The sequence below is a fragment of the Pelodiscus sinensis genome, chromosome 15, assembly GCF_049634645.1.
Source record: "Pelodiscus sinensis isolate JC-2024 chromosome 15, ASM4963464v1, whole genome shotgun sequence".
NCBI lineage: Eukaryota > Metazoa > Chordata > Testudines > Trionychidae > Pelodiscus > Pelodiscus sinensis.
In genome coordinates this window covers 9,271,541-9,284,635 of record NC_134725.1, presented here as the reverse complement: position 1 = coordinate 9,284,635, position 13,095 = coordinate 9,271,541, and the positions used below count along the sequence as shown (strand labels likewise).

At 52.5% G+C, this 13,095-nt stretch overlaps 2 protein-coding genes across 2 annotated transcripts in view; both read right to left on the bottom strand.

Annotated features, from left to right (window-relative positions):
- GCN1 (GCN1 activator of EIF2AK4) overlaps positions 1-929 on the bottom strand; it is a 69,895-nt gene extending 68,966 nt beyond the window's left edge. Inside the window, exon 1 of the mRNA XM_075898120.1 lies at positions 787-929. Within this exon, the coding sequence (XP_075754235.1) occupies positions 787-804 (18 nt within the window). The 5' untranslated portion in view covers positions 805-929. The remainder of the gene's footprint in view (positions 1-786) is intronic.
- Positions 930-6,111: 5,182 nt separating this feature from the next.
- On the bottom strand, positions 6,112-12,887 carry RPLP0 (ribosomal protein lateral stalk subunit P0). Its single transcript, XM_075898119.1, has 8 exons — positions 12,765-12,887; positions 12,161-12,266; positions 9,395-9,570; positions 9,224-9,311; positions 8,776-8,922; positions 7,888-8,073; positions 6,901-7,041; positions 6,112-6,337 (listed from the first exon to the last, which is right to left on the bottom strand). Exons 2-8 carry the CDS (start codon positions 12,212-12,214, stop codon positions 6,182-6,184), a joined length of 948 nt encoding a protein of 315 aa, XP_075754234.1. The 5' UTR covers positions 12,215-12,266; positions 12,765-12,887; the 3' UTR covers positions 6,112-6,181.
- Positions 12,888-13,095: the final 208 nt, after the last annotated feature.

Genomic DNA, 13,095 nt, shown 5'->3' with positions numbered 1-13,095 from the left:
ACCCTCATCATTTTTGTTGCCCCTTTCTGAACCTTTTCCAATGGCAATATAACTTTTTTGAGATGAGGCAATCACATTTGTACACAATAGGCAAGATGTGGGCATTCCACGGTTTTATATAGAGCCAATCAAATATTCCCAGTTTTATTCTCTCTCTTTTTTAAAGGATTCCTAACATCCTGTTTGCTTTTTTTTGTTTGTTTGTTTTGACTGTCGCTGCACACTGAGTGGATGTTTTCAGAGAAACTATCCACAATGACACCAAGATCGCTCCCTCCAGTATTTGTAGCTCAATCAGTCCCCACCCTATTGTACAAATAGTTGGGGTTATTTCTTCCAATGCGCGTTACTTTTACATTCACCAACATTAAACTTCATTTGCCATTTTGTGGCCCGAATACTGAACAAAACCCGTCGATTTCATCGGGCCCCTTTCTCGCACGGGTGTCACACGCTGGGCCGGCCCCGAACTGCGTCCCCTGCGCCTGGCCCAGCGCGGAGAGGCCCGGCTGTGAGGCTCGGGCAGGCCGGGCTCCGGCCGCGGGGCCGCCCCCCCATGACACGAGGCTGCCTTGGGGCAGGCGAGGGCCCGGCGCGGGCGGCCTGGGGCTGGAGAAAAGCCCCGGGCGGCTCGGGGGCGCTGACACAACTGCCACGTCCCCTCCCCGGGAGCCGGCCCGGCCCAGTGAGCGGGAACCGCGCGCGGCGGACGGGCGGCAGGAGCCGCTCTCCCGGGGCCGCCTCCACCGCGCGGCGGGGCCCAGCCCCCGCCCCCCGCGCACCCACCTGCGTGTCGGCCGCCATCGCGCCGGTCTGGCCGCGGAAGTGCTCGCGGGTTCACTTCCGGGTCACCCCACCCGCGCTCCGGCCCGCAGGTGGCGCTCGTTACCAAGGAGATGCCCGAGCTCGAGGCCTGGCCCTGAGCCAGCCCCGCTCCCTCCCGCCTCCCCGGGAAACTGAGGCACGGACCGCGCCCCAGGCCCGGGCCCGCGGCGCCGACACACGCCCGGCCCGGCCTGTCCGACCCCCCGCGGGGCCCGCCCGTCTCGCCGAGGGGGCCGCGTCGCACATGGGGGGGGGGCAATTTTCTGGACTAGAAACCGGGTAATGAGCAGCCTGGGCCCAGCCAGCGTGGAGGAGGCGCTTCCGGCGGAGCCGCTGGGCCCCTACGGAGCCGTTGTTTTAAACCTGCTGTCAAGCCCCGTGTCCGGAGCCTGCGCGGGACATTTTCTCAGAAGTGATCACCCGGCTTCTCGTGGAAACAGAAGGGAGTGAAAAGCCCTGGAAAGCAGCTGGTTGGGCCTAACATTTTGTCCCCTGTCTGGCACAATGAACGCCCAGCTGGTCCACCCTCGCAGTCGGAATCTCCACCCATGTTTCATAAACCACAGGGCACCCCAGCTTCAGTTTGAAACAAAAACTTGAATTGCTAAATTCTGCTGCACAAATGGACTTACCAGTGCAATCAAGTAGTAAATGAGGGGACCCCACTGAACCATGCCACTATTGTTCCCCTGAAGTCAGTTCCAAAGCTGCAATAGGCAGCCCAGTAAACCTCAAAGACCTTGGCTGTGTCTGCACTGGCGCCATCTCCCGCGCAAAAGCGGCCGCTCTTGCGCAAAAACTTGCTGCCTGTCTACACTGGCCGCGCGTTCTTGAACAAGTAAACTGACGTTCTGACGTATAAAACCAAGGCTTCTTGCGCCAGAACTCTGACGCTCCCGCTCAGGAATAAGCCCTTTTGTGCAACTGTTCTTGCGCAAGAGGCCAGTGTAGACAGGCAGCCAAGAGATTTTGCGCAAGAGCCAGCCAAACAGAAAAAAGCTCTGGTGGCTGCTTGGACGCTCTGTACGTGCAGTCACCACTCTGGACTTCCTGGTAACCTGAGCCCCCTTAAAGGCACATGCAGCCTGCAGAGGCCACGTGGCAGACACACCTCTGCCACCGAGCTCTCCTACGCGGCTCTGCTCCTTCAGCCACCAGCACCACCCAGGATGGCCACTCCAGGGAGGCACCAGCAACCCACACCCCCAGCTCAGGAGGCCCCAAGGGGCACAAAGAGGGGCACCCCATCCTGGTCCTCTGTGGAGATCAAGGGCCTGTTGGACCTCTGGCCCTCCATGACCCCTGTGCCCATTGGAGGAATGCAGACATATTCCGCCGCATGGCCCAGGTGCTCTCCCACCAGGGCCACCCAGCCCAGACTTTCGAACAGGTCCGGGCCAAAGTAAAGGAGCTGTGTCTGGGCTATCACCAGGCCAGCGAGGACCAAGGGGCAGGAGCTGACCCTATTACAAGCGTCTCATTGCCATCCTGGGCGAGGTGGCACCCCAGGGACCCTTGGTGCCCGTGGACACCAGCAGGTGCCCCCGTCACCAGGCACAGCAAGGCAGGGGACGAGGCAGAACTGCCCGCTGGGTCGGAGGAGGACGAGGATGACCAGGGGAGCACCATCGCCCTGCAGCTCGAAATGCTATCAGGCAGCCTGGACGTCTCCAGCATGTCATCAGAGGCCAGGGAAGGATCCACTGGTAAGTGTTGCACTTTGCACTCACAAGGGCGGGGGGGGGGGTCACTCAGGCAGCGTGAGCTGCACACTGTGTACCAGTATGCAGCACGTGCAACCACATGCAGCCTGGTGACTGAGCTGCCTGCCCCGATGCGGCCTGAACACTATGCAGTTGTCTGCCACCGCAGAGGCAGTTGCAGGGGCCACCCCTCCCAGCAGTAGCTCCCTCCTCTCCCTCCCAGTTCAGAGCCCCCTCCTTTCTCCCACCCTACGTCCCCATTGTAAATAAAAAGTTCAATGTGTTGTTTTCCACAAAAAACTGTGTTGTTTATTGGGAGGTAAGGGGAAGGGGGGAAGTAAGGGTTGGGGATGGGATGGAGATGTAAAGGGAGACAGAGGCGACCCTATTGTGGGGCCTGGGAGAACATCTCCGTCGGGCCTCCTGGATGTGCACCCCATCATGGTGAGCCTGGCAGATGGCACCTGTGCATGGCTGTTCAAAGGCCTGGCCCTCATCTGCCATCCATGCCGGGAGGAAGGCCTCCCCCCTATGCTCCACTATGTTGTGGAGCACACAGCACGCGGCCACTACTTCGGGTATGTTCCACTCTACCATCTCAAGACTGGTGAGCAAACAACAAAACCGGGCCTTCAGACGGCCAAAGGCACAGTCGACCTGGTTGAGGCGGTCATTGAATTGTGCCCGGTTGTGGTCTGTCTGCCCCATGTAGGGCCACATCAACCAGGGCAGCAGGGGGTTGGCACAGTGTAAATTCCTGCTGCGGGAAGAAAGTGCCTGCCTCCAGCCTGCAAAACAGGCTGGAGTGTCGTAGAATGCGGGCGTCGTGTGCCCTGCCGGACCAGCCCGCATAAATGTCCATGAGGCAGCCATGGTGGTCCATGAGGGCCTGGAGCACGATGGAGAAGTGCCCCTTGCGGTTGATGAAATGGGCCGCTCAATACTCCGGGGCACAGAGGGGGATGTGGGTTGCATCCAGGGCTCCCCCGCAGTTGGGGAACCCTAGGGCAGCAAAGCCGGCCACCGTTACATCCCGCAGGCGAATGACTCGCTGAAGCAGGACGTCATGTAGAAGGGTGCACAGAAACACAAGGGAACACATCACATAAGGCAGGTTGAGTGCATGCTTCCTTGGGGGGTTTCCACCCCCCCTTGTGATGCCCTCTGTCCTCTCACACACCAGGGCCCCCACAGGCCACCCCTTCGCCCCTCCCCCCACCAGCAGGCTTGTGCAAGGGAGGGATGGCCCAAACCCCTGGGTGACAGGGCATCGCCCCACTCTCCCCATCACCCCAGTCTGGAGTCTTGCCTGCCCCATGGCATGGCATGCAGCACCTTCGTCGTCCCCCCCCCCCCCCAAGGACTTACCTGCATGACGACAGCACCGATGGTTGATCTGTCCACCCCGAACTGGTGTGCCACCAATCGGTAGCTGTCCAGGGTGGCCAGCTTCCAGATGGCAATGGCGACCCTCTTGTCCACGGGGATGGGTGCCTGCAGCTGGGTGGTGCTTCTCTGGAGCGCAGGGGTGAGCCAGGCACATAGCTCCAGGAATGTCTGCTTTCTCATCCGAAAGTTCCGGAGCCATTGCTGGTCATCCTATTGCCCCAGGACCAGCCGGTCCCACCAGTCAGTACTGGTGTCCAGTCTCTACAATGGCCTCTCCACGGTGAGGTGGGGATGCCACAGGAACGCCTCCGCCTCCATGGTGAGGGAGTCCAGAGCGACCTGCACCTCAAGGTCCTGGAGTGCAGCAGCATGGAGCAGCAGCTGAGGCTCTCCAAGATGGCTGGAAGGGGCCAGAGCAGGCACAAGGCCACCCCTGGCTCCATGGCACAGCAAAAGAGCTGACAGCAAAAAATCACCAAATGGCATGAAGGCACAAGCTGTGGTGTCCAAGAAGGCAGAGGGCAACCACTACTAGAACTGCTATGGCTGACAGTCCCTGCTAGAGGTACTAAAGCACGCAGCAGGAGAGAAACGGCTGTCCAGGGAGATCCCTTTAAGCATGTCTCGAAGGAGCTCCAGCCCCCACTTCCACCCCGGAAAGGCCTGGTGCCCTTTTGCCCTCTCCAAAGTGGTTCTGGGCTAATGCTTTTGCGCAAGAGCGTCCAGCCAATGTAGACGCTCTCTTGTACAAAAGTGCATCGCTCTGACAATGAGCCCTGGCCAACGCAGACACTCTTGCACAACTACTTTAACGTGAGAACGCTTGCCCTAAAGAGCTTTTGCGCAAGATCGTGCCAATGTAGACATAGCCCATGTGTCTAAAGTGATCCACCTGTACTTGCTTATTTACCATAGACAGCTCCTTAGTACATCACCACTGCTAATGCATTGAGTAGTGCTCCAACTGAGACAGGCTTGGCACTTCAGCACAGGCCCAGAGATTCTAGGAAGTGAGAGAGCTTGAGCCCCCATATCCACTCTTGTATTTTTAGCATGCTAGCTTCAACCTGCTAGCCTAAGGGATTGTTTACACAACTGAATAAATACAGCATCCACAGATGGAGTGGTTCTTGGGCAGTTGTTCCCAGCCTTTATATCGTGGACTGGAAAACCCCTTCACAAACTTTTGGGAGACTGGTAACATTTTATTTGCATATTTATTATGCAAACAACAAATATGCAATTAGCATGTTACTGGTCCACCAAAAGTCCCAGCCCCCAGAGCCATGGCTAACCGCTGCTTCAGCTCCAGCAGTTGCCATGTGGCAACCCCAGCTGAAGCCAGCTGTGTGCAGTGGCTCTGGCCCAGAGCGCGCCCCTTCTTCCCCCAGGCCAGTCCTAACACCTAGAGGCTCCCCCACTACCAGCCACTGACCTGACTGCCCTGCACTCAACCTCCCGTAGTCCCAGCCTCTTTGCAGAGCCCCAATGCACCCAACCTGACCAGAGCCCTTCCTAAGTCCCCATTAGCCCCATCCCTAAATATTAGCACCCCACACACACACTTATAACACCCCACTCCAGGAGGCTCCAGTGCCTGCCCTGACCCCTCCCTTCAGCTAGCCCTATGCTGCCTCCCAGCTGAACACTGCTGCTCTGGTTGCAGCTAAAAGACTGCCATGTGGGGCTCCATGCTGCCCTCCCACCACACAGTGAACTAGTCTGCTTCCGGAAGGAGACCCTGTCCCTGCCCTAGTTAGTTGAGAGGTGGGGTAGGACATGCCTCTTAACATTCACAGCAGGAGGTAAGCCAGCAGCAGCCACATCCTCCAAAGCCTCCGTGACCTGGCAGCCAGAGGCTGGGCCACAGACCCGCGGCTGGGAATCTGTTCTAGAGTATCTCAATGCTTTAAATTCATGCCCTACTACTTTAATTCACATTAAATTTCAAGTATAGCTATTACTGGCCTAACTAGTATTTGACATGTGTAGGTCCCTCTTGCTATCACCTGCAAAGAAAAGTTATTTGAGGATTTCTTAATGTTAGTTTAAGGCTGTTTGTTAAGTGTTTATGATGACTGAATGCAAGATCAAAGTAGTACATCTTTGGAATCAAAATCCATATTAAGTTTCACACCAAAGGAAAGTTCATGTGTTATGCTTCCTTTCTAGCCCCCAAAATAAACACACAACAGAGGATGTAAGATATTTTATTTCACTTCATAAACCAATTGCTGAAATGGCTAGCCATTTTGTGGCAGGGTTTAGTCAAAGAGACCGAATCCCATGTCCTCGTCAGACTCCTCTGATTCCTCCTTTACTTCCTCTTTGGCTGGAGCTGCAGCAGCAGGAGCTGCAGCTTCAGCTGCCACAGGGGCAGCAGCTACAAAGGCAGAGGGGTCAGCCAGGAAGGCCTTTACCTGGAAGAGGATAAAAGCATATAGTATTTCAGGGAACAAACAGGTTACAGTTTATATCTACTATCCTACTACCAAACTGAAAAAAGATGCCATGCTAATGAATTTCCATAGGAATTAAGAGCAGAGAGCACAACTTTTGCAACCCCATAGATCATGAAGATAAGCAACAGAGGACAACATTGCTTTAACATGTGAGAAGACAAAGGATGTTCCCTGAAAGCACTCTCCCTATCCTCCTGGCTAGTAAAGAGGCTCCTGGGACTGAGGGTTAAAGATGCATAACTGCAACTCCACAAAGCAAGGAATTCCCTGTGAATTCAATTCAGTTATATGCATATTTCACCCCCGTCTTTAAATTCTGCAGTTTAAACAAGGGAAACAGCAACATCAGTTCCTTCAAACCTCAACAATGTGAGGTTTAGGAGCACACATCAAGGCCTCTTTTCAGTGCAGATCTATAACATACAACCTTCTAGATCTTTAAGAGCTCATGCTCAAAGATTAGTTGTGTCAAACTTCAGTCATGGCACAACCTATTCCAGTCTGTCTAGATCATATTTTACCTTTTCTGCCAATGGGAAGGTGTAATCGGTCTCTACAGCCACAGCTAGGACTCGTTTGTACCCATTGATGATGGAGTGAGGCACAGAAGCAATGGTTGGGTAGCCAATTTGCAGACAAACGCTAGCCACGTTGCGAACGCCCTGGGGAAGAGGGAAAAGAAACACTCACATTCCAAGCATTCAGCTCTGAAAATTACAGGTCAAGTAAACCTTAAATAATATGTGCAAACATAATAAAGGGTACTATGAATGAGTAATTGCCCGGTTCTGGCAAATGAGACAAACAAGAGGCAGCAATAGCCACATTCCTTTAACACTTGTTACAAGGACATGTAATTGATAGCCAACAGAATGGAGCATTGCTCACAGTAGAAAAAAAATCTCAGCTGCAAATCAAAATTCCCAGCATTCAGGGATGCATGATACAACCCACCACAAAGACTACTGTCTGGCAAAACCCATAATTTGCACTATTCCTTCCCCCCCCCCCCCAAAGATTATAGGGAACATCAAAGCACTTTGGGAAAACTGGGGTGCTGGTCAGCATGCTTAGAAATGCTTGCATTTTGCATCTCCCAATTAAAAGATTAGTTTTTAAAGGGACTGTGCCTGGCCAACAACCTTCTTATTCAAGACTGTAGAGCTGTAAAATCACTTTCAGAATTCAGTAGTAATCTCTGTCACAGGTCAATAGAAACAAAAAAACATACATAGCCATCCCAAACTTCAGATTACATACCCGAGAATATAAACTATCCCCATGACCAGGGCTCGATAAACCGCTGAATCTACTCCCCCGTGGCGAGAAGATTTCAGCCGGTCGCTCCATGCGCCCCATTCACCGGTGCTTCGCACATGCACAGTGCCACTCTGGCACATGCTCGGTGCAGGGCTGGCAAGTAGCTCTCGACGGGGTTTGTCAAGCCCTGCCCATGACTATATGGAATACAGTACACATGGCATATAGCACATGCAAACAGCTCTTACTTCCAGGAAGCGTCTGTGCAGAGTCTCCTCAGTGATGTCCAGCACTTCAGGATTGTAAATGCTGCCATTGTCAAACACCTGCTGGATAATCAACCCAAAGGAGAATGGGGAAATATTCAACATGTTCAGTAAGGTCGCTTCGCTGGCTCCCACTTTATCTCCAGTCTTGATCAGCTGCACGTCACTCTGAAGGTCAGAGAGGGGAAAGTGAGCAACAAATTGGTATGCGCTGAAATGTACACACTGAGACACAACAGAGTTCAACTTCACATTACCAAACATCTGTAGATAGCCCTGAGAGTTATACCCACAAATGATTCCGTATCAAAACAAGGTCAAAGTCAGCTGAGCAGTCATTTAAAGTATGAGAAACAGCCCAGCCAGCAGATGGTGCATTTCAAAGTAAGGACCATAATTATAAGAAATGCAAATGCAATTGGCTACACTTAACGCATCTAGATCTAGGCTGTCTTATTCTCATATCCAAAGTACAAGTATGTCCAGCTAGAAGGAACTAACACCTTCTCCACAGGAATCAAACTAGACATCAGGCTTTGAAGATCAGTTAAAGAAGGGCAATAACACCATCATCACAATTAAGTTTGTGTCAGAGGCTGCTGGGAGAGATTTTAAGGCCAAATAGGCCGTAATGACCATATCTAGAATCCTGCACAGATACAAGCCTCAAAAGTCCTGAACAGAAGACAGGACTTGATCTTGCACTACTGAAAGCAGCACATGACATAGGGAACGGGTTTAAGGCATTACAAATTTACAGTCCCAACAATTGCCGAACTATCCAACCAGGGCCATATAGGAGCAAGCAAGCAACAGCTGTGGGTGATGTTTCACTTGCTAGTAGCATACAGAACTTTCTTCTGCACTTACCAGGATTTCAATGGTACCCCTGGAGATCTTCGTGGTGATGCCCAAAGCCTGGAAGAAGGAGGTCTTCTCGGGACCCAAACCAGTGTTCTGGGCTGGCACAGTGACATCACAAGGGGCAATGGCACCAGCTCGAGCAGCTGCTGGCACCTAACATGATAGTAAAAGAGAAAGAAAAATAATGCTTGGGTTCAGACAGTACTATATGGACACTAATTCATCTTCATAGCTCTTCTATGCTATCAGCATCACCCAGCTATTCACATGGGGAAACTGAGGTCACAGCAAATCAGAGCTCGGAGCACAACACAGGAAATGCCTAGTTCCCAGTTCTTGCTATCTTCTAAAATCATGCTGAACATTCTCTGTGGATCTATTACACTCTTCATTCATCCTTCAGATTAGGCACAAGACCTCCCTGAATAGACTCACTAGTGTCCTCCTTTCTTACCTTGTTAGCCAACAGCATGTCCCTGATCTCAGTCAGATCCTCCTTCGTGAACACAAAGCCCACATTCCCACGGATATGTGGCAACAGCCTGGAAGAAAGACAGCACCATTCAATTTCACTCTTCCAGAGAGAGCATAGTCTTCCCCAGTGGAGTCTCTCTATTGCACTCACTTTTCCAGAGCAGGGTTATTCTCCAGATGACCACGGATAGCTTTGCGCATCATGGTGTTCTTCCCCATTAGCACGACAGCTTTCCCACGCAAGGACATGCGGATCTGCTGCATCTGTTTGGATCCTACATTGTCTGCTCCCACAATGAAACATTTTGGATAATCATCCAGGAGTTGCTACAGAAAGAACAAATGAGTTTTATAAAGAAACCAGAATATAGAGTACTATTAGGTCCCATTTAGGCACCTGAACAAAATGGTCTGATTTCTGCAGTGCTTAACACCCAATAACTCCATTAAGGTGCATAAATGGGAGCTACAGTGTACTGAGAAATCTGACATGTTTCCATCCCAATGCAACCAAAAAAAGTGGTCCCCCAACTAGGGCTGTTACACAGCTGATATTGATACACGTTAGTCAACAACCGATCTGCACATGTGCTAATCAAATGAACTGTTCCACTATCTGCAACTCTGAGATATTCCTATCCTCCCCTGTTGTTAGGGAGCCATTGCTTAAAACAGTGGTCACCAACCGGTAGATCGGGATTTACCAACAGATCTTGGAGCCTCTGACTGGGAATCCTGACTGGTTTGCCCAGGAAGCTCAAGTGTTGGCACTTCAGTTGCCTCTCCACCTACGGTCATGCTGCTCCTGCCCGAGAGCCTCGTGCTTACTGTGCAGGGTGTGAGGGAGGAAATGGGGGGCGGGCTGATATCAGGTGTCTCCCCCCCCCCACTCCTATACCCTGTCTCCACACAGAGAGAAGGAGATGGAGGAAGCTTGGCAATGCAATTCTCGGTCACAGTGTGTGTGTGTCTGTCATTCTCACAAATACACACTGTCCTTCCCTCATTTCCTGACCCACAACATACGTGTGGGGGGGGGGGGGGGGGGTCGTTACTACTTTTACTGCTTGAAAAGTGTTTTATTTTTGGGTTTTGAAAGGTCTGTGCATTTCATAACTTTTACTTCTCTCTTATGCTTAAATTTAATTCTTTGAGCAGTGAGTTCTAAAATGCCTAACCTGTCATGTCTGGAGTAATTATCCCTATGGTAATTGTGCTCCTGGAAGTGGCTGGCTTGCCCATGCAACCCCCGACAGTCAGAGCAGGGGGTTTCCACATGCTGTCCTTGCCTGCAGACCCCACTCCTTCAACTTCCATTGATCAACAACAGAGAACTGTGGCCAGTAGAGGCTGTGAAGTCAGTGCCTGTGGATGAGGGGCAGCACATGGAGCTACTGCTGTACATTCCAGCTGCTTTTGGAGGTGGTGCAGGGACAGGGCAGGAGTAAGCAGGAGTAAGTCAGCATTAACTCCGCTGTTCCATCCCTGGGGCAGCTGTCTGGCCACTCCCAGTGGGGAGTTTGAATCCACAGTCCTGCCCTCCCCAGGCAAGTGCCCTTATCCTCTAGGCCAGTGGTCCCCAACCTTTTGGGGCAGCCATGGGCCCTGGGTGGGAGCCGCGCATGCACCGGGTGCCCGGGGCACAAGAATGGCTCGGGCCAGCCCTGGTCACTTGGCAGGCGCACATAAATACTACACAGCTCCCTTTAGTGCAAAAGCAGCTAATTAATTATGCAAAAGAAGCACCCCAATATTCCACACTTTATTTGCGCACTTTTCTAGAAGGCTACAGGGTAGCCCTAGCTTTAGAGAGAAAATAAAGGTGTTCAAAGGCACATTTAAGGGAGGCAAATATGCTAAATGAGATGCTTTTTAGCCATCCACACAAAGCACAATCAGGATGTACACAGGAACTGAGCTAAGGTACTGTATTCCCTGTAAACTGTGTGCTTGGTGCAGCTACTCAGGAGCAATTCCAATGGTGCCCAGCTGATTAGCAGGGCGCACACAGCTAGGTTTGTGTTTCTCCTGGTGGAGTATGTCTTGATGCACATAACATTTATTCTGCACATAGATGGAAAAGATTAGCAGGAACATTGCTGAGGTGTCATGTTTATGCCTGTATAAATATTAATGCATTTCCTATAAGAGTCCCTCAACACATTAGTAATGATCTACATTAAGGAGTCTTGAATACGTGGCTCTCTTAAAGATGCTTACAGTCACTGTGAACAGTATCCCACTGCTACACAATATATTGAGGCATTTAAAAACAAATTATAGTTGGTTAGGAAGCAGCACTAACAATTAAACGTCTCTTATGCATGACTTATTTGTGATTGCAGTGGACTGTTCTTAGTAGCATGGTTTAATTCTTTCCAGATCTACACCTGTCCCCAGATGAGGCCCCCTTACTCCAGTCCACATTCCCCCACCCCACTGCTGGTCCCCACTGTGGCTAGGGGATTGGGTGGAATATGGTAAAAAGGGACAGGACTCTGAAGAGTTTGGGGGCCACTGCTCTATAACCAGTTATAATAGTGCCACTCAGCTTTTGCTTAATTAGTAAGTTTCCAGGCACTTGAGGGCTGCACCTCAGCATACAAAGGGGCAAGTTCCTACATCAGCCATTATTCACATTATGGAGCTGGAGTCTATAAATACCAAGAACACAGCCCCAATATAGCCTGCCCCATCTTGATTATGTAACCTCAGCAGTTTGTTAATGTATGTGGCTGGCTCTTGCAACAGGCCCCATTCATTTTGAGACATAATTGCTACCAGATTAACAGAATATTAAGGTTAACCTATTGTGCATATTAGCAGAAGTTCTGCCATGGCCATGATCAACTGAACTGTGAATTACAGTATCCATCCTAGCCCCACACCTGCTCCAGATCATCTAGAACACACTTACAATGATCTTCAGGAAATAGTTGGACTTCCAGGTAGCCCTGTCTTCCCTGGGCATCTCGACGGTGCTTCCAAGGATTGCCACAAAGGGTTTAAAGACAAGCTGTTACCTACAAGAACCAACATGGAGAAGCCGGGGTTCAGCGAGATCAGGGCAACCGCATCCCACCCCGCGTCTCGCCGCAGGCCTGGCCTCCCCAATGATGAAGCGGGGTTTAAAGCGCATTTTTATTTCATTAGCCTGACGAAACTGAGCCGCTGCGCGATTCCCACCGGGGCCGACAGGGCCTGGGCATCCCCGCCATGGGCAGGACGCGTCTCCGGGCTCAAAGCTCCCAGCACCCTCCACTCCCGCGGCGCTCGGACAAGGGAACGCGGCCAGGCCCCCGGGCTCCTCCCGCGCAGCGCTGGGCGGGGGGGCCGGGCCGGGCCTTCCTGGCTCCCTCCGTCCAGGGGCCGCTCCCGACCCGCGTGGCCAGGCCCGAGGCCTAGCGCGACCCAGCAGGCCGGGCGGCCTCCCGCCGGAATCCCGCCACCTCCCACCCGGCCGCGGGCTGAGCGCGGCCGCCCCGCCACGCCCGGGGGCCCGCCACACTCCGGGCACCCACCTCCCACGAGGGCTCCGGGACAGGAAAGAGAACGCGCCTGCCCCCAAGCCTCCTCTTATACGCCGAGCGACGGCCAATCAGCGATCGAGAGCGGCCGCCCACGTCTAGTCTATTGGAGGACTGTGCATGTCAATCTAGGAGAGGCTGTGGAGTGTCCCCCTCCTATTGGACAAAAATCCTGCCATACACAGGGCAGGAGGCGGAAGGAGCCATCAGTGCGCGGGTCGGTAACAGCGCATAGGAAGCTGACTCCGGCTAGAGCTCCCCCTACTGGATGAGAGGTGTTCCCGACCCAACTTCTCCTTCACCTCTCCTCCCCCGCCCACAACCC